Raw genomic sequence first — 19,305 nt, 5'->3', positions numbered from 1 at the left:
CACTGCAGTGCCCCCTCCTGGGTCAGCACCTCCTTGTCCTTGAGCTCCTGTATCTCTGCCACCACCAGGGAAAGCAACTCTCCTCTCCCTGACTGGGGAGGGGGCGTGCTGCAGAGGGAGAGACCAGGCTTTGGTGCCCCCACACCATGGGCTGGGGGTGTCCTGGCTGCACCTGTGGAGTGTGGGTATGAAAATAGGGAAGGAGAAGGGATAAGCCATGTCTCTGGAGTTAAAAAATAACCACTCTGTGCCCAGATTCGGGGCAGGAACAGAGGCGGAGGTAGGGGTAAATGATAGGGGTCCAGAGAGAGGAAGGGGCTGTCTGTGCTTCCTGGGCCTGGGTACTCAGCTGGAAGGAGGGCTGGGCTGTCCAGTGGGGGGAGAGCTGCCTGGTGGCGGGAGTGCTGCCCAGCGCGGGGGAGGGCTGCAGCGCGACGGGACGTCCTATGTCTGCTGAGTCATGAGATTTGGAAGAGGTGAGGGGTGCCTGCACCCCCTCGCATCCCTGGCCCAGCTCCTCCGGACCCTCGATTGCAGACCACCCCCGTGGTTTGCATCCGCGCCGTCTCCCCGACCCAGGGTCTCTACCTCCTGGAGCTCAGGATCCTCCCTGCTTCCCCCCCACGACGGCGGGGCCGGGGGTCCCCGAAGCTTGAGGTGGGGGCAAGGAGAACCTCGGCTGAAGACCGCTCAGGCGCGCAGGGGTGGGCGAGACGGGAGTGGGGACGTCTCCGAGACGCGGGAAGAGGGTCGGGGGCGCGGGAAGAGGGTCGGGGGCGCAGAGCCCGGGGGCGCAGCCGAGTGGGCCCGGCCCTCTGCTCCGCAGCTCGTCCTGGGGGACACAGGGCGGAAGCTGCCCCCTCTTCCCGCCCCAAACCCGCAGAGCAGTGGCTCCGTGCCGCTCGAGTCCGGCTCCCCAGACGCCTCATCTGGACGCGCGCAAACTCCCCCAAAGGACGGTGCGGGCACCCGGGCCCCTCGGCCTCAAAGCTCCGCGACCGCCCGCCCCCGGGAGCGGACCCCACCCGCGGCCCCTGGGTGAGGAGCAGAAACTTCTGAGGAGGCGGTCGGCGCCCCTCACCGCGGCGGTACGACTCACCGGGGTGGCCAGCCAAGAGGGACCCGCGTCCCCGAAGTGAGGGCAAGCGGGCTGCCGGCGACGGCCGAGGGGGCGTCCGCTCGGCCCGGAGTCCCGCGGCGCCCCGGCCCCAACTCGGCCGGAGTGTCTTTGCCGCAAGACTTGCTGAGCTTGCAGCCTGCGCCGCGGCGAGGGAGGCGCGCGACCCGCGGAGCGCGCTGCAGTGCAGGGAGGTGATGGGGGCGGGGCCGGGGCGGGGTCCGGAGGAAGTGGGGCGGAGCCGGGGCGGAGACCGGCAGGAGGCAGGGAGGCGCGCGACCTGCCGAGAGCGCTGCAGTGCCGGGAGGGGGTGGGGGCGGGGGCGGGGGCGGGGCCCGGTGGAGGGGCGTGAGGAAGTGGGGGAGGAGCCAGGATGAGGGGCGGGGCCGAGGGCGGGGCCCGGGTTGGGGGGGCACGAGGCGGGGCCGGAGAGGTGGGGCGGGGCCGGGCGGAGACGGGCAGAAGGCGAGGGAGGTTCGCAACACGCGGAGCGCGCTGCAGTGCGGGGAGGGGGTAGGGGCGGGGCAGGGGCGTGGCCCGAAGGAGGGGCGGGGCGGGAAGTGGGGGCGGAGCCAGGAGGGCGGGGCCCGGATGGTCGGGGAGGGGCGGAGCCCGGCAGGAGGTGGGAACCTGTCAAGAAGGGGCGGAGTCCGGGGAGAGGGCGGGGCCCGGAGGGGCGAGAGGAAGTGGAGTCGGGGCCCGCGAAGCGGGCGGTGACCGGCTGGAGGTGGGAACCTGCCAGAAGCGGGCAGAGTCCGGGGGAGGGGGAGGGAACCATGTGGGGCGGGGCGGGGTGGGGCGGGGCGGGAGAGGAGGGGCGATAGGGGCGGGGCGGGGGGGGGGGCGGGCCTGCCCCGGGCGGACCCGGGTGCCCTACACGCAGCATCTCTGGGCTCTCAGAGCCCACTCCGGACTCCTGCTCAAGGTCAGGAAGGGTCGGACCGGGAACCGGGCCTCGCGGTCCTCACCCGAGAGCGGCTGTCTCTCTCGTGCCAGCTCCCCCTCAACGTCCCAAACCCACTGCAGCTCGAGGCGCCATCACTGGCCGCAGGAGCCCTGGTAGCCGTTTGGGGTCTCTGAGCCCCTCTCCTCGCCGTCCTCCTCCTCGGAAGGTCACTTCCACCTGCAGTTGTCACCTGGAGGGAGGGGTTTCTGAGCCTCGAGCTTTGGTGAGAAAGAGGAGGACCCTTGGGAGGTATTAAAGGTGCCTGGAGCGGGTCAGAGAACAGCGTGGGTGAGGGAGAAGCACGGGGAGGTGGGAGGAACAAAGCAGAGGACCAATTATCACACGACAGGGCTTTCCACACGGACTGGCCTCAGAACTGAGGTGGGTTTGGGGTGGTTTGCAGGGAGCAAACAGCCCCCAAATGGTCCTATGGCCAAGTAGCGGCAGATAGTCAGTGGAGGCATGGAAGGGGCGGGGTGGGAAGCACCAGCTGCTGCTCTCCCTTCCAGGGCTTGGAGGAGCGGCTCCGCACCTGGAACTCCTGCGGCATCTGGAATATCTGAATCTTCATGAGCTCTCCTGGAGTCAACTTGATCACCAGAGGGCAGTATCTGCCTCTCCCAGAGATGCCCAGAGAGGTTCCCGCCAGAATGCGCCTGACCTGACCTCAGTTCTCAGTAACACTTCCTGAGTGAGGGGGAATACGAGCGGGGCCAGGGGTGGGGGTGGAGCAGAAAGAAAGTAAGTTTTGAGGGAGGGGGACGGGGGGAGGAGCAGGGCTTTTTCGTATCACTCATGGAGGCTGTCACAGCCAGCTTGCCTCAAGGGCATGGGAGGCCTGCGGGGTCCTTGATGAGACTGAAGCTGCGCCTGCCGGAGGCCTGGAGGTCACCCCCACGCACAGAGCAAGGGGCAGTGGAATCTGAATCCAGACCACGAGAGGCATCTGAGCTGACACCTTCAGGCTGCCCACCCTGGCCGACATCCTAGGACCTGCTGCCTCACTGGAGGGCCCGGGTTGTCCTTCCTGCTCCCCAGCTGGTGACGCATCTGCAGGATGCAGGCGAGAGAGAGGGCTGCAGTCTCCTGGCACAGAACCCAGCCAAGCCGACTGGGCTGCCTCACTGCCTACACTCCAGTCAAAACCTGTGTCACCTGCTGTCAGGGCTCCTCCTAAATGATCCCAGAACCCAGGGGCAGAGGGAGCTGGCCTGCCTCCCAGACTATTTAGAGTCTAGGCTGTAGTCAGTTTGGTTTAATGAAAAATGCGACGTTCCTGGCCACGGCCTCTGCATTAACCCATCAGGACCAGTAGTGTCGGCTACAAGCATGATTGGGAGCTCAGCACCCCTGGCACCCATTCCCCAGGCTCTGGAGCTGAGAGAAGGGTGGGAGGGACGCCCACCGCCCACCGCCCACCACCCACCCGCGTTACTACTTTGCTTTCCAACTGTTAGTCCTTTGAAAGAAGAGCCTGTGGTCAACCCTAGACGCTGAACTGCTGCTCAACTAGGCCATCAAGGCAATCACTCTGTCTCTGTGCAATACCATTTGAACCCATGAAGGTAGGAGAGGGCTGCCTAATTTTGAGGGTTCTCCAGGGAGAACGAGCCTACAACCCCCTGGTTACTCGGCTTCACCACTTTCTGCTGAACAGAGCTTCCTACTGTTTCATTTCCAATTGTCTCAAGCCAGAGGCAGGCCAGAGGGAGGTGGCATCACCCCCATCACTGCTCTCCCTGGGGACCCAGACCCCCTGCACCCTCACCCACCCACTGGCCGCTCAGCTGCTTAAATAATCCTGCTTGTGCCCATCTCCATCTCTCACAGGTCTGCTGGCACTTGGATTGCACCCCCACTGTGTTCTGGGGATGTCTCTGCCTCAAGAATCTTCCAAAGCTCTGCTGTTGTCGTTCGAGCAGACAGAGCAGAGCCAGCGGGGCAAGCCGGCCATCACTTCACAGGCCTCAGCAGCTCCCGGCTTCTGCTTTCTCCTCACACCCCTCCCAACACGAATGTGCCCCCAAAGCTACACCCCCCACGCCCCATATACCCCGTCAGTCTCTGGAGCAGTTTGCATTGCTTCTGATAATTCAGCAAACTTTGGTGAAGCTTCCACTGAGGCACTTGCCTCCCTGCTTATGAGAGAGCAAAGGGCTTTAAAACTTCTGTGCAATTCCTGCCACTCAGGTCTTAGTGACCTTCATCTGACCTGATTTGTAGACACACCAGGTTTAGAGGTATTTTAGTTTGACTTACACTAATATATTTCATACTCAACTCCACTTAATTTCTTAGCTATTGCATAAAAATGCTTTTAATACCAAAGACATTAACTCATTAGATGGAACCAAAAAATGAAACACGGATAAAGTTAAGTATCACATAATTCGCATATCTTAAATTTTAATTAAAAAAAAAGGTGTCTAAGCAGTCAGTGAAGGCCAACTCCTCCAGGAAGCTGGCTAAGTGAACTATAATTATTTATTCCCCATGTGATGAACAAACACAAAAGACTCTACACATGGACATCACCAGATGGTCAATACCAAATCAGATTGATTACATTCTTTGCAGCTGAAGATGGAAAAGGTCTATACAGTCAGCAAAAACAAGACCAGCAGCTGACTATGGCTCAGATCATGACCTCCTTATTGCCAAATTCAGACTTAAATTGAAATAAGTAGGGAAAACCACTAGACCATTCAGGCTTGACCTAAATCAAATCCCTTATGATTATGCAGTGGAAGTGACAAATAGATCAAAGGGATTAGACCTGATAGAGTGCCTGAAGAACTATGGACAGAGGTTTGTTACATTATACAGGAGGTGGTAATCAAAACCATCCCCAAGAAGAAGAAATGCAAAGAGGTAAAATGGTTGTCTGAGGAGGCCTTACAAACAGCTGAGAAGAAAGCAAAAGGCAAAGGAGGAAAAGAAAGATACACCCACCTGAATGTGGAGTTCCGAAGAACAGCAAAGAGAGAGAAAGCCTTCCTCTATGATCAGTGCAAAGAAATAGAGGAAAACAACAGAATGGGAAAGACTAGAGATCTCTTCAAGAAAATTAGAGATACCAAGGGAACATTTCATGCAAAGATGGGCACAATAAAGGACAAAAACGGTATGGACTTAAGCAGAAGATATTAAGAGGGGGTGGCAAGAATACACAGAAGAATATATAAAAAAGACCTTCATGACTCAGATAACCACTATGGTGTGATCACTTACCTAGAGCCAGACATCCTTTAGTGTGAAGTTACGTGGGCCTTAGCAAGCACCACTAGGAACAAAGCTATTGGAGGTGATGGAATTCCAGCAGAGCTCTTTCAAATCCTAAAAGATGATGCTGTTAAAGTGCTGCACTCAATATGCCAGCAAATATGCCAGTGGCCACAGGACTGGAAAAGTTCACTTTTCATTCCAACCCCAAAGAAAGGCAATGCCAAAGAATGCTCAAACTACCGCACAATTGCGCTCATCTCACACACTAGCAAAGCAATGCTCAAAATTCTCCAAGCCAGGCTTCAACAGTATGTGAACCATAAACTTCCAGATGTTTAAGGTGGCTTTAGAAAAGGCAGAGGAACCAGAGATCAAATTGCCAGCATCCAGTGGATCATCGAAAAAGCACGAGAGTTCCAGAAAAACATCTACTTATGCTTTACTGATTATGCCAAAGACTTTGACTGTATCACAACAAACTGTGGAAAGTTCTTCAAGAGATGGGAATATGAGATCACCTTACCTGCCTCCTGAGAAATCTGTATGCAGGTCAAGAAGCAACAGTTAGAACCGGACATGGAACAGACTCTTTCCAAATCGGGAAAGGAGTACATCAAGCCTGTATATTGTCACTCTGCTTATCTAACTTATCTGCAGAGTACATCATGAGAAATGATGGACTGGATGAAGCACATTGCCAGGAGAAATATCAATAACCTCCAATATGCAGATGACACCACCCTTATGGCACAAAGTGAAGAATAACTAAAGAGCGTCTTGATGAAAGTAAAAGAGGAGAGTGAAAAAGTTGGCTTAAAACTCAACATTCAGAAAACGAAGATCATGGCATCCGGTCCCATCACTTCATGGCAAATAGATGGGGAAACAATGGAAACGGTGACAGACTTTATTTTGGGGGGCTCCAAAATCACTGCAGGTGGCAACTTCAGCCATGAAATTAAAAGATGCTTGCTCCTTGGAAGAAAAGTTATGATCTACCTAGACAGCGTATTAAAAAGCAGAGACATTACTTTGCCAACAAAGGTCTGTCTAGTCAAAGCTATAGTTTTTCCAGTAGTCATGTATGGATCTGAGAGTTGGACTATAAAAAAAGCTGAGTGCCAAAGAATTGATGCTTTCGAAGTGTGATGTTGGAGAAGACCCTTCAGAGTCCCTTGGACAGCAAGGAGATCCAACCAGTCCATCCTAAGGGAGATCAGTCCTGGGTGTTCATTGGAAGGATTGATGCTGAAGCTGAAACTCCAGTACTTTGGCCCCCAGATTGCGAAGAACTGACTCATTGGAAAAGACCCTGATTGAAGGCAGGAGGAAGAGGGGACAACAGAGGATGAGATGGTTGGATGGCATCACCAACCCGGTGGACATGAGTTTGAGCAAGCTCCAGGAGTTGGTGATGGACAGGGAGGCCTGGCGTGCTACAATCCATGGGGTCGCAAAGAGTCAGAGACGACTGAGCGACTGAACTATTTATTCCCCATGCAATGAACAAAAACAATTAAGTTTTAACAACTGAGTCCAATAAAACTCAAATACCACAAGATAGGGAGAGTGGAGGAGGACTTCTCTCTAATTTTATACTGCTAGAAAAGTCATCTTAAGATTCTCAGGACCATACCTGGCATAGAGAGGAAGTGAAATAAATCCCAAAGATGATGATCTCAGATTTGATCAGATCACAGGACCTCATGAATATCATAGGGACTTCCTCTTTTTACATTCTTTGATCTAACTTTTCTGGAAGTAAACATGATTTTTCTTTTGAAAGGGAATAGTAATAAACACTCAGTTTTATCTTTATATTCCTCCTTCGTCAGCGAAGCACCTGCCAGTCTGGTGTCCCAGGTAAGTGCATGCCTCTGAGCGGAGGCCCCCACACTGCAGTCGAGGAGCAGCTTCTCCTGAGCTACCCCGCTCCTTCCCCAGACAGCCCCTGTCTTCCCTGAATCCAGAAATGCACGGAAGGGGCTGTGTGCTGTTGAGTGCTCCAAGCTGGGAGCCACACCAGGCGAACCCTTCTTTCCCGAGGGCAAGTACCGCTCTCAGGACACAGGACACCCACCATCAAGGGGGGTGAGAAGCAAACCAGCTGAGACCCTTTCTGAATAATTCCCGCGGGGCCCTTTACATCTCCCAGTCCACGAAGTGTCCGTGCGTTGAGGCGGTCTCAGAGCAGCCGGCAGTGCAGAGGCCGTCGAGGGGGAAGAGGCCTCGACAGATGCTTGGCCGGCCAGCGTGTCCCAGGCTGCCCCACTGCCCTTCCCTGGGCCTCTGCACGTCTGCAGCAAGCCAGACACCTTCGACTGCAGCCTCACCCGTGTGCCCTAACCCCGTCCCCCAGCGGAGATGCTGTCTGTCCGGCACCTGCCAGGGGCTGGGAGCGCCAAGGCTGACACTGGCACACCCCCCGTGGCTTGTGGCACCTGAGACCCCCGACTCCCCGGGCGGATGGCAGGAGTCTTGCAGCGACTGGCCCAGGTGGCCTCCTGGAGCCTCCAGATGGCAGCAGCAGGTCAGGGTGGCAGCAGGGTGTCGTGTCTCCGTCAAACAGAGACCTCAGCAGCTGCTGAGGCGCTGCGGCTGGGGCGGGGGCCGCGGGACCCTGGGAAGGGCCTTGACAACAGGCGGCCACGACGTTTCAGTGGCAGGAAGGGGGCCGCTGTGCCGGGGTCGGGGAGTCACGCAAGGTCAGGGCCGAGGGCTCGGCTAAGGCAGGTGGGCTCAGACAGGTCGTTCAGGTTCTCTTCACAGGTTCTCTGCGGCAGTGAGCAGAGGCCACTGAGGGCATCTACACATAGGAGCCCGGTCAACCCACTCTGGCCCCCTCCCCTGCTGACTGCCCAAGGGGGCCTGCAGGTGGAACTGGCCCTTGTGGCTTCTGGTGCCCAGCTGCCTGGGTTCAATCTCAAGCTGGGGTCAGCTCGCCGCCCGCAGGCTCCGGTACTAAGCAGTGAGCTCACTTCACGGGACTGTGGCGGGGGGGCACCTAGAGGGGCTGCGCTGCAGCCGGGGCTTGTCACTGCTGCCTCTGGCTAGCAAGTTTCATGATGGCTGTCCTCATATGCCCCAGAGAGGCAGACGGATGTTCCCAAGGACACAGTGAGCCTGGAAGCTTCCTCACTCAGCCTGTGGCCCACCCACAGCAAGATTCAGGAAGGAGAGGACCTGAGCCTAAGCCTCGTCTTTGGGGCAGGGCTTGGCGTGTCTGCTCTGCCTCTGGTCTGAAATACTGCTGCGTGTGTGCAGCTAGGTCCACGAGCGGCGTGGCGAGTTGGGTCTTTTCTTCTGGGTTGTGGGCGTTGATGGGGCTTCTGTCCAGAGAAGGCGGCCACCAGAGCCTTGCTTGAGGCCGGGCCCGTCACCTGGACGTGCCGCCCCCCGTCACCGAAGGTCTTGTTTTCTCCTGCTCACTTGTCAGGATCTCAGTAGATATGCCTGGCCTGTGCCAAGTGACATGCCTTTGCCAACCATGGGAGGAGGTGCAGGGTGAGGGCAGAGTGCCAGGGGGGAGATGCCCCCCATCAGCAGGGTCCCTGCACCCTGAAGCTGCAGATACCTGGACCTTAATAAGACAGCTGAAGTGCATCTCCCACCTGTCTGAATTAAGCAAACCAGTTTAGGAGAAAAACCACATCCTGTCATTTCTCCAAGGCTCCTATAGGCTGCACTGCACTGGGGGTGGGAGAAAACGCACAGCTTTAAGGGCTTCAGGAGCTTGTAGGGGAGTGTTTAGGAATTCTTTGTGGCCTTGGGGAGCCACACCCCCCAAAGGCCAGGCTTAAGAGGACACAGAGGCTGTCACCGTGTGTGTATGGGTCCAGACTGTGCACCCTGACTGTCTGGGCGTGAGCCCCGGCTGGAGGGCCTTCAGTCCTAGCGGCTGCACGTCATCTGGGAGACGACGGTGGTGCTGGCCGCACAAAAGGCTGTGGAGAGAGCGTGAAGGCAGGCTCAGCTTTCGGAGAGCACCCAGCACGTATGAAGGGCTGTGCTAGCCTGTTTCTTATCATTGCTTGCCAACCCCCCCCGCCACCACATACATCTCCTGGTCATGCTGGGGGTCCTTGAAGATGTCTCCTCCATTCACCGCAGAGTCTGTACCCAAGGGTCCCCCTCGGAGGCAAGGCCTGTACCTGCTCAGAGGGCTCTGAGGTGGGGGCTGGGTGGGGCTGGGGGAGGTGAGTGGGCCCGGCCTCCCCTCAGCACAGTTGCACAGTCAGTGTGGGGTGACAGAACCCAAGGGCAGCTCTCCTGACTCCACCAGTCGTGAGGCCAAGACCAGAGAGTCCCAGCCCCTCCGCCCTGGACTCAGCTTCTCAGGGAGAGCATCCAAGTTCTTGTACGCCACAAATCTACTAACCTCGCATGGAGCCCAGAACTAGGGCCACGGGCGCTTGGGCAGAAGGCCTAAGGGCCCAGCTCAAGGCCCCGTCGGAGTTTCCCCCGAACAGAGCCGGATCCCTAAGGGACCTAGGCTGCAGGCGCACGCATCGGGGAGGCCGGGCTCAGGAACCTGGCAGGACCGTGGCCCAGCACCAGCCCTCTGCCGCCCCCTGCCGCCCCCCAACAGCCCTGCAGGCCCGTCCTGAGGGCCGCCTCTCACTTCAGCTGCTGTCACCCGGGACAAAGCCAGGCTGGGGGCACAGCCTTCACAGGAACCTGGAGGTTCCCCCCTCAACTAATACCCACCTGCTTCCAATTTCAAGCTCTGAAGCTAAGGGTGAAGGCCCCACACCCACAGAGAAACAGCTCCTCGGGTCAGAGAAGCCCTAGGAACGGCACCTGGTGGCTGTGGAGCACTCCGTGCTGTGCAGGTCCCAGCACAGCAGGAAGGTCTGGCTGTCTCCAGGACACGGGCTTGGGTCTGGCTCCCGAGCAAGGCACACCCCGACGCTGCTTCCAGAGGGCAGTCTAGGAGGGGCTCTGGGGGAAGGAAGCCGCAGGGAGGGTCCCCATCAGCACAGTGCAGACTTCTGCCAGGTAAATGGTGGTCCCTAATCCCGCTCTCCCCATCTTCCAAAGACTGAAGCTGGGAAGCAGGTGTGGGAGCCTCAGTAACATTGAAGAATCCCAAAGACTAAGCCCCTATTTTTCTCTCTCCCGGCCAATCCAACCAGGGAAACCTCTGCCAGCACCAGGAGCAGGCGGTGCGGGGTTGGGCATCTTGGGCAGTGGCCAGGGCCTTGCTGGCCGAGTGCTCGGTTCCCAGGAACACCTCCTGGTTCCTGCTCAGCGGCCTCTGCCTTGCTCTCTGGGCCCTGCTCCGCCTTGATGCAGTAAGACCCTCCAAGTTGCTCACTCCTGCTCCTTGAAGTTTCTTGGAAGGTGGGGGTGGAGGGTGGAAATTTAGAGTGCAGGAAACAGGCCAAAGCCATGTCCACCGCAAGCTCAACTAGACCATCTCGAGCGTGACAAAGCTGGGAGGTCTGTGCCCAGCAGACCCTGGCCTCACTGGCACCCACAGAGGCATGTGGTTAAGTCCAGGAGTCACAGACACGTTACTGCCTTTGTCCTTGCTATCCGCGGGGAAAAGGGAGCTTCGTGAAGAACCTGGAGCCCCGCAGCACCAGGGCCACAGGGCTCGTGTCCCATCGATACTGGGAGCGAGGTCGTCCTGCTCGACCCCAGCCCCTGCGTCGGGGCTGGGGCAGAGCGATGCAGTGGGCTCCCAGCCCTAGGCATGTGCTCAGAGCTCTCGCTTAGAGCAGGCACAGGCCCAGGAGGCTCACCCCACCGGGGTTCCTGGGGCTGCCACGTGCTGGCTCTCTCACACGAGACGGGATGCGCACCACCCGCTCTGAGACCAGAAGCCTCGGTGGGCCCCGGCCAGAGGGCACCAAGCAGGGTCCCAGGAGCCTGCAGCCTCACCAGGGCTGGACCAGGGCAGGACACGCAGCTCGCCACGCAGGGTCTCCCAGCCCGGACTCTCTGGGCCTACAGCTGGCCCTCTCTGGTCTCGCCTATTCCAAGCTGTAGTCACGATTTTCAGACGATCTGAATTTCTGACTGTGCTGAGCCCTGGTTACGGCGCTCACTTTGTCTACTTGTAGTCAGCGGGGGCCACTCGTCGCTGTGGCGCGTGGGGCTCTTGTCCCAGCGGCTGCTCCTGCCGAGGCGCGCAGCTCTGGGTGTGCAGGCTCGGTAGTTGCGGTGCACAGGCTTAGCTGCTCTGAGGCATCTGGAATCTTCCCAGACCAGGGATCGAACTCGTGTGCCCTCACTGGCTGGCAGATTCTTCTCCACTGTACCACCAGGAAAGTCTGTCATTCTATAAACCACTGAGTATAAAGAGTTGCTTTTATAAAAACTAGACAGAACTGCTTATAAAGTTGCTGTTAAATTTGGTATGGGTGAAACTTATAGAAGACTGCAGAAAAAGTATTTGAATTCTGAAAGTCAAATTCCTTCACACGAGGTCTCAATTCTTTATCCATTTTAATGGAAGCCCAAACTGAAAATCGTAGATAATGCATGGCGATCACTGTGGAGAAAAGCCCTTGCCCCCAGGCTGTGATTTCCTCAGTTTTAGTCTCTTAAGTGGATGAACACAGGACTTAGGGAACAGGAAGCGTCCCTTTTTCACCCGCTGACGTTCTGATAAACTATCCAACCCCCAGTCCTTGGCCTGCACACGAGGGGCCTCCCGTGTGTGTTCGTGCTGGGATCACGGGCAGAAAGGAGCCGCTGCTTAAGCCCCCGCCGCGTCCCCGACATTCAGCTTGTAGGAGCTGCATTTGCTTCCAGGGAGACTGTGTCTTGGGCATTTATTTTCCATAGAGCAAATAACCATGTTCCCTGAGAAAAGCCATTAACTTTCTCCTGTGTTCCAGTTCAAGGAAAACAGAATAGTCCTCTGGCTTCCACTCACCTGAACCAGGCCCACGACCTCGCAATCGCACTCCTCCATCCAACTCAGTGAGTCCTCCTGAAAACAAGAGCACAGCGCGCCCCTCCTCCTAGTGCAAGTAGCCCAGGACAGAAGAGCAGGCTGGGCCACCGTCTGCAGGCTCCACGCCCCCGGCAAGAAGGTTAAACGCCTGCGTGAGCAGTCTTGAAACACGGCAGAGTACACACCGATTTGGAAGAAGTGAAACGCACACATTACACGTGGACTCTATGTTTTGGAACTGGATTTACAGTGGTGTGACTTCACACGAGGTCTTGTCCAGGGAGCTTCTCAGGGACTGCCCTGAGGAGCAGAGGGGCTCTCAGGAGCCATGTGCTGGACGGGAGGGTGGAGGGCGGGAGCCATCCCCCTGGTTGCTCAGGGCGGCGCACCAGGCTCCTCACCTCTCCTCAGTGCTTCTCCCCAACAGGTCAAGTCCAGTGGAAGGGATGTGCTGTCCGCATCTTTCCACCAAGGAAAGGCCTTTCTAACACAGGCCAATGCCCAGCACAGACTGGCACAGTGACTGAACGGCAACGGGCACGGACCCTTGCTGTGCATTCTGCCCCCCCGTTACAGGACACGGTTATCTGTGGTCCATTCCAGTCTGTCACAAGCTGGGAAACCCTGAAAGGACTTAGCCTGGAACAGCACCCACGGGCAGTGAACTCCAACCAAGGCGGGTTCCAGCCGCAAGGGGGTGTAAATGGAATGCTGCATTATCCATCAAGATCACAGCAAGACAGAGAGGCAGGGGCCTGTGACAAGAGTTCAACCAGAGGTGGAGAGAAGCCAGGCTTCACCCAGTGCAGGAGGCACCCACTCTGTTCACAGGCTTACCCCCGTCCAGGCACCCAAAGGCCGTGCTCCTTTCTATGGTGGATGTGCTAGCAAACTAAGTGTGTCGCATGTCACACCTCTGCCAAAGCACCCCAAACCTCATCAGCGCCTCTGCCTCCTGTCGCTAGCGTGTGGTCACACCTCTGCCAAAGCACCCCAAACTTCACCAGCGCCTCTGCCTCCTGTCGCTAGCGCTCACAGGCACCAAGCAGCAGGCTTCCGTCAACCCCAAGCACAGGCGGCATCTCCGGCTTCAGGTTCACTCTGAGGGTGAGCAAGCCCCTACACCCAGGGCGCTGGAATGAAGAGTAGAGAGGCAAACCTTCCTCACAGACTGCCCAAACCTGTCTTCCTCCAGGGCAGTCTACACACAGGCAGGTCCACCGTGCTGCACGAGCAGCCCCGGCCGCCAGAGGCGGCGGCGCACCAGGCTCTCCGTCCACAGGCCCTCCCAGCTCAGACGCCAGTCTCACTCAGCACTCGGCCCTCTTCCTCCTCATTCGGCTGCAGACCAGAGACAGGAAGCTGTCAGTTCGCTTGTGTGACTGTCTTTGCAGCCTCAGAGCTCACACATGACTGCCAGCATCGTGGTGCGTCCCTAAGAGGGGTGACCAGGAGGTCTGCATCTTCACGCTGCACAGCCACGCGGGCAAGAGGTGGTGCGGGGAGGGCTGAAGACGCAGCAGGCCGGGTTCCTCACCAGCAGCTATCAGTGAGCCTGCGACACGCCCCCAACTGCAGCACCACCGTGTACGAAAGGCCGGTGGTCTCACCCGGGGAGGGACAGCTCACACACACTCCTGCCCCCCATCCCCGAGGGGCAAAGAATCGCTAGCACCCAGGATGCTACTGTCAGGGATCATGTACAGCCCTCCAGGCGAAGAAGAAAAGCTGGCAGGGCAGGAGCGGGGCAGCCCAGACGGGCAGAGAAGATCTCCACAGGCAAGGCTCTATTCCAGGAGCAGTGTGGCCTTAAGCTTCCTTTCTCTGTGGAACTGGGACAGTCAGCATCCTGCACCAACGCCAGGGGCTCTAAGGATCTGGACACTTACAAAGGCCAAGACCAGCAGACTGGTGCAACACTGTAGATCAACTACATGCGAATTAAACAAAAAGGCCCAAACTGCTCTACCGCCAGGCCGTGCCCCGGACAGTCTCCTCCACTGGCCCCACAGACCCATAAGGTAAGGAGAAATATGGCGACAACTCTGGGAAAACTGCAGACGCTTCAGTCATTCTTAAAAGAGATTTAATTATCTGAATTGCATAAAAGGGAGTAGTACACATGTAAATCTCTGCTACATCACAGACTGCTGTTGCTGTTTTTGTTGTTTTATTAAAGACCGATGTTTCTACCCATCTTCCGGTTTATGGCTATACAATGTGGGGAAAGTGGGTATTAGCAACAGGACAGGAAAAGCAAGTCAGAGTCTGTTCACCAGAACGTCTTCTCCACTGCGGGTCCTCTGAGAAGAAAAGGTGTGCAAAGGTTGGGACCCACCTACGATCGTGTGCAAAGGTTGGGACCCACCTACGATCGGGAACAGCAGCGAGTCAGAGACAGGAAGGCCAGTGGGAGGGGAGCCTGGCTGCTCACGAGTGCTCCCTGGACCCACCTTCTCCTAGGCCTCCGTGAGGATGCACTCTCCTGACTCTGCCTTCTGAGTTCCTAACCCGAAACCAAACTTCCTGTCAATTTAAATATAATAAAGACATCATTCCCCCAAGGAGGGCTCATCTGAGGATTGGAATTGACACAGGGACAGAATGATTTGCCAACATTCTGAGAAAGCTTATTTAAAAACAGGATGGCTTTCAAGACAGGTTCTGGTGCGTGAAGACAGGAGGAAGGGGGGTCTTTGTTAATGGGGACTGGAGGCATGTGGCCCACCAGACAGAGCAGGATACAGAAGAATCCCTAATACCTGTAGGCTACCACCAGCTGCCGCTGTCGCCTGGCTGGGCAGAGGCAAAAGCAAGCCCTCCTCGGGTTCTTCACGGCCCACAGGCAGGGGCAGAAGCAGCTGTAGGCTGATGGCTCTGAATAACCAGCAGGTAGTGTTATGTTAGGACCAAGGATTTATTCCACATTATAAACCGCAACACTTGATACAAGCTTCCAAATGAGCAGGCGGGGGGTTGGGGGGTGGGGAGCCAGCACAGCTGTGACAGGTGCTTAGGGAGCAGCCTCTTCTGTCACCAGTTCACCAGTGACCCCAGAAGCCAGACGTCCGTGTTCTGACATCCGCCAGATGCTAAAGCACCACACACCATTTGGAAGTTGGTTTGGTTTTAATTCCAGCCACTGAAACCAACATGGAAGTTATTGCTTAGATAAATAAACCTAGTCTACCAGGGAAAACAAAAGTGGATAAAGAAAACAAACAAAAACCTCAAAAGTGAAAAACTTAAGCTCCCCAATATGGTAACAGAGTAAACGAGAGAGAAATTCCTCAAATGAGGATTTACTGGGCCCTTCTGGGCACTGAAACCGAGTTGGACTCAGCCGGTAAACCCCAGGAAGAGGTAAGATTTTAATGCTGTACATGAAAAGGTGCAAGCGCCAATCCTTCCAAACTGGTGGGAACCCCTGCAAAAACAGTCAGCGTTTCAAACCTCAACAACCACAAACAGCTCTTAAGGAAAAAAATACAAAAAGTGTCAAAAAATTTTTGTCGTTTTTTTCTTTTTTTCAAAGAGTTCTGGAAAAATGATCCCGTAAGGAATAGAAATAGCACCGTTCACAGGCTGGTTTGAACGCCAGTCCTGCAGCTTTGCTGAGAAACTGGGAGTCCCCGGGCCGAGCCCTGACTGAGGAGGGCTCTGCGGGTTTTATCTCCGGCCCGGCACGTCCGTCTCCGCACAGCGCACGCACACGTAGTCCTCCTCCTCGGCCGTCTCGGGAGAGACACCAACACAGACCTGATGGAACCACCGACTGCAGCTGCCATCACACTGGACCCAGTCCACCTGGTTACAGAGAGCAGGGAGACGGGGTTTTCAGGGGAGAAGAGGCCCGGCAGCCAGGGCAGCCACTGCCCCTCACGGGACCTCCAGCACGGCAGCCCAGGCGAGCAGGCTGAGCTGTTCTCCACGCGGTGGCTGCGCGGGGCGAGGACAGGCCGCCCCGTGACAAGTAAGCAAAGGGACGACAGCAGCACCCCCCCACCTTCTGAGTGCCGGGTGGCGAGAGCCGGAGGAGCAGGAAAGGAAAGGGCAGAGGAAGAGTTTCTTCGAGAAAAGGGAGGAGACCCAGGAGCGCTGTGAGAGCAGAGACACCAGTAGGGGAGGGTGAGCAATCCACTCAGATGGGCTCAAGGCAGGTAAGCAGGAGAGAGACCCGGCCGGGCGAGCTGGCGCTCGCAGGGTTCTGAGTTAAGGGAACGCACGTCCTCCATGGCCCAAACCTCACTGACCTCATCTCCTTCTGGCTGCAGGCAGCTCACGGCCGGGCAGATGGCGTCCTCGTCCTCAGAGTCCTCCTGCTCCGAGGAGGACGAGTCTGAGGGCAGGGACTGCGTGTCGGCAGAGGGGGCCAACTCATAGCTACACTCTCTCTCTAACTTGAGACTGTCCGTGTCCTTGGGGTGGCTCAGTTTGATTCTCTTCTTTTTGGGGGCCCGCATTTTGGTGATTCGATCCCACCGCTCACTGGAGAGGCCTTCTCTTTCCAGGCGTCTCTTCAGCTTGCTCTCGAGGCTGCTGGCTCCATCTCGCTTCCCTCGGCAGCCGTCACTCTGGGTGGAAGACGGCAAGCCCAGTTTAGCACGCGGTTTGCCTCTCACTAAAGCTGCCGTGTCAACACCCACAGGCGTGAGCAACAGGTGCGCCCCATGAAACCAAGACAGGCTGCCCCCGCTCCCAGCCCCGCCCACCCCACCCCACAGGACCACCTAACTTCGCCGTTCAGCCCATCAAACACTGGAGAACAAAAGTGTCACCAATGTGAACTGTCTCACATCAGCCCAGCAGTGCCGGGAGGTGGGAGATGCCAAACACACGAGCAAATGCCTGACGTCCACAGAGCTCTGTGGGAGGTGCTGACCCACAGACGGCTCAGAAACCAGGCCGATACCGTCCTTTGTAAAGGACATCTCCTCCCCTTAGAGGAAAAAGGTGCTTTTAACTGAGCACAGTTGGTAATGTGCTGCACTATTTGGTATTGCAACGATAAAATCAATCCTCAATGCCAGTGTCTACCCTTATGCTGTCTTCCTACTCCGACTATATCCTCAGGGGTCAGCGATTTCGTTAACAGGATGCAGGAGCAGCAGCATCTTACGCTGCTGAGAAACAGGACCTTAGTACTTTAAGTTAGCACTTGAAACAGGCCCCCTTGGGACTTCCTGGGAGCTCCAGAAGTTAGGACTCCCCACTTCTACTTCAGGGGGCACAGGTTTGAATCCTGGTCAAGGAATTAAGATCCTGTGGTGCAGCCAAAAAGAGCGAAACACAACAACAACGTGCCCTCCTGGTCTGGTCACCTGGTCCTGACAGCTGTCAGGTTCAGTTTAGAAGAGTTACAGCATTTGTTACACGCTGACTCTAAGAATGAAAGCCTCTCCAGCTGTAATTACATCTTCATCTAACAGGATTTCTCTTATACAAGAATAATCCTGTTTCTAGCTATTATCACATGGAAATGATGAGAACCACCTTATGAAAAAGAAAAACTTTTCGCATAGTGGTTTAAAAACCAGTATCAGAATCCAGGTTGCGAGCCCAGCTGTCGTCTGCATCCTTTCCTGGATCAAAGACAGCGTCTCATCCCTGTGCTATCGAGATGGGGTGACGCCGAACCCCAATGCCCACCTTCTCACTGCCGGGTCTCACTGGAGAGCTGTGGTCAGCCTGCTGCGCAGGGCTCGGCTTTGCAAGTAACGTCTGGTAGAGTTCCTGAATTTCAGGAAGGGACACCTGGAGCAGCTGGGCCTCCATCAGCAGCTCATTCACTTCTGGGCTGATACCTGTCAAGACCAGAGCAGACCACGGGGACACTCCTTGTGACATGAGAAGAGGAGGACCGCCCACCTGACTGCCACCCGCCCCACGTCAAATGAAGCCACTTCATGTGCCCAGAGCCACAGCCTAACAGGCCCAAATGAGACTGAGTCTACCGCTGATGCAGGAGAGATACCTCTGCCTGGACAGCTATCACAGGGCCCGGCATTCTGCACAGGCCAGGGCTCCAGGTAGAACTCCTGGGGGACAATCACCCTCAGGAGGGACAGAAGAGAAGCAGGGTCTCGAAGAGCCCCCTCAAGTCTCCTGAGTAATGAAGCAACAAGTGAACCTGTGACTGAGCATCTGACCATACCACTTGCTGTTTAACTATCAGCTGACATGGGCTGAACCCATTCCTCCCTGAAAGCAGTGGATATAAAGCTTTCCTTTCTATTTCTTTTGCACTTATAAGCCTTTAAATAGGATTCTCCCCCAACCTTTCAAGTACACAGTAACACATATCCCACATGTAAGAATAAAGTCATTTTTTAACAGTTCTGGATTATTTACAACAAAAAACCACTGCAATATCACTTGTTACTATTCAAGCCCTCAAAATAACAACAACAATGATCATGATGATGATAATCAATACAGACCATGGAGGGGGATACAGCTCCGACCAGTGGAGAAAGGAGAGTGTAAATAGGAGGTTCTGTTGTCCCAGTCGTCGGGCAAGGAGAAGGACGTGGGGCCAGGAGGCTGAGATATCTGATGGAAGGAAAACATCTCACAGTAAGGTTCTTCCAGGACTAAGACTACCACCAGCCTAACAGAAGTAGCTTGGGTTATCAGGCAGCATATAGCAGAGGACTTGATTTTCCCAAACTGAAACAAGCCTCTGGCATCTCAGATCTGGCCAGCCAACTCCTGTTCACCACGCCTTTGGCCTCCCTGGCTGTGCCTGGACTGACTTCAGAGGTGAAGAGCACTACTGGGCAATAAGTCATTTTCTCTGCATGGACACACAGCCTCTTGAATTCCTGGGGGAGATTTTCACCTGCCTGACACAGACATGCAGCCCTTTGGGTAAACCGAGGAGCTGCCAAACAGCACTCACATTCATGTCCCCACCTTCTTCAGAGCTTATCAGAGGGGCTAGAACAGCAGTCCTTTGACCACAAATGAGCAAACAGCAGTTGTGTCTTTCTCCTTTATTAACACTAGGAAACTCCCAGCATGTCATGTGTAAGGGACACAACTGTCTCCAATGTAGGCTAGGTTGTCTGAATAGCCACAACTCAACTATGAGGCAAAAACTTAAACATA

General features: G+C 56.1%; 1 protein-coding gene, 1 long non-coding RNA gene and 1 other non-coding gene across 9 annotated transcripts in view; 1 reads left to right on the top strand and 2 right to left on the bottom strand.

The window, feature by feature from the left end:
• Nucleotides 1-1,325: 1,325 nt before the first annotated feature.
• LOC132342411 (uncharacterized) lies at nucleotides 1,326-7,100 on the top strand. The gene is made up of 4 exons (XR_009490781.1): nucleotides 1,326-2,286; nucleotides 2,573-2,754; nucleotides 3,521-3,628; nucleotides 3,894-7,100. It is a non-coding gene; the product is annotated as an uncharacterized lncRNA (long non-coding RNA).
• Nucleotides 7,101-12,232: 5,132 nt separating this feature from the next.
• MIR10180 (microRNA mir-10180) lies at nucleotides 12,233-12,326 on the bottom strand. The gene has a single exon (NR_162217.1). It is a non-coding gene; the product is annotated as a microRNA mir-10180 (primary transcript).
• A 1,938-nt stretch (nucleotides 12,327-14,264) lies between these two features.
• The window catches only part of KDM5B (lysine demethylase 5B), a 73,664-nt gene continuing 68,623 nt past the window's right edge, over nucleotides 14,265-19,305 (bottom strand). For all 7 annotated transcript variants that reach the window (XM_024976577.2, XM_024976576.2, XM_024976578.2 and 4 more), the window contains 4 exons: nucleotides 18,636-18,747; nucleotides 17,845-17,999; nucleotides 16,449-16,769; nucleotides 14,265-16,002 (listed from right to left, as the gene is read on the bottom strand). In XM_024976577.2, the coding sequence (XP_024832345.1) occupies nucleotides 15,865-16,002; nucleotides 16,449-16,769; nucleotides 17,845-17,999; nucleotides 18,636-18,747 (726 nt within the window). In that variant the 3' untranslated portion in view covers nucleotides 14,265-15,864. The remainder of the gene's footprint in view (nucleotides 16,003-16,448; nucleotides 16,770-17,844; nucleotides 18,000-18,635; nucleotides 18,748-19,305) is intronic.

The sequence above is a fragment of the Bos taurus genome, chromosome 16 (genome assembly GCF_002263795.3).
Source record: "Bos taurus isolate L1 Dominette 01449 registration number 42190680 breed Hereford chromosome 16, ARS-UCD2.0, whole genome shotgun sequence".
Classification (NCBI taxonomy): domain Eukaryota; kingdom Metazoa; phylum Chordata; class Mammalia; order Artiodactyla; family Bovidae; genus Bos; species Bos taurus.
Note: the sequence above shows the minus strand (reverse complement) of the source record. Positions and strands in the feature narration are given on the sequence as shown.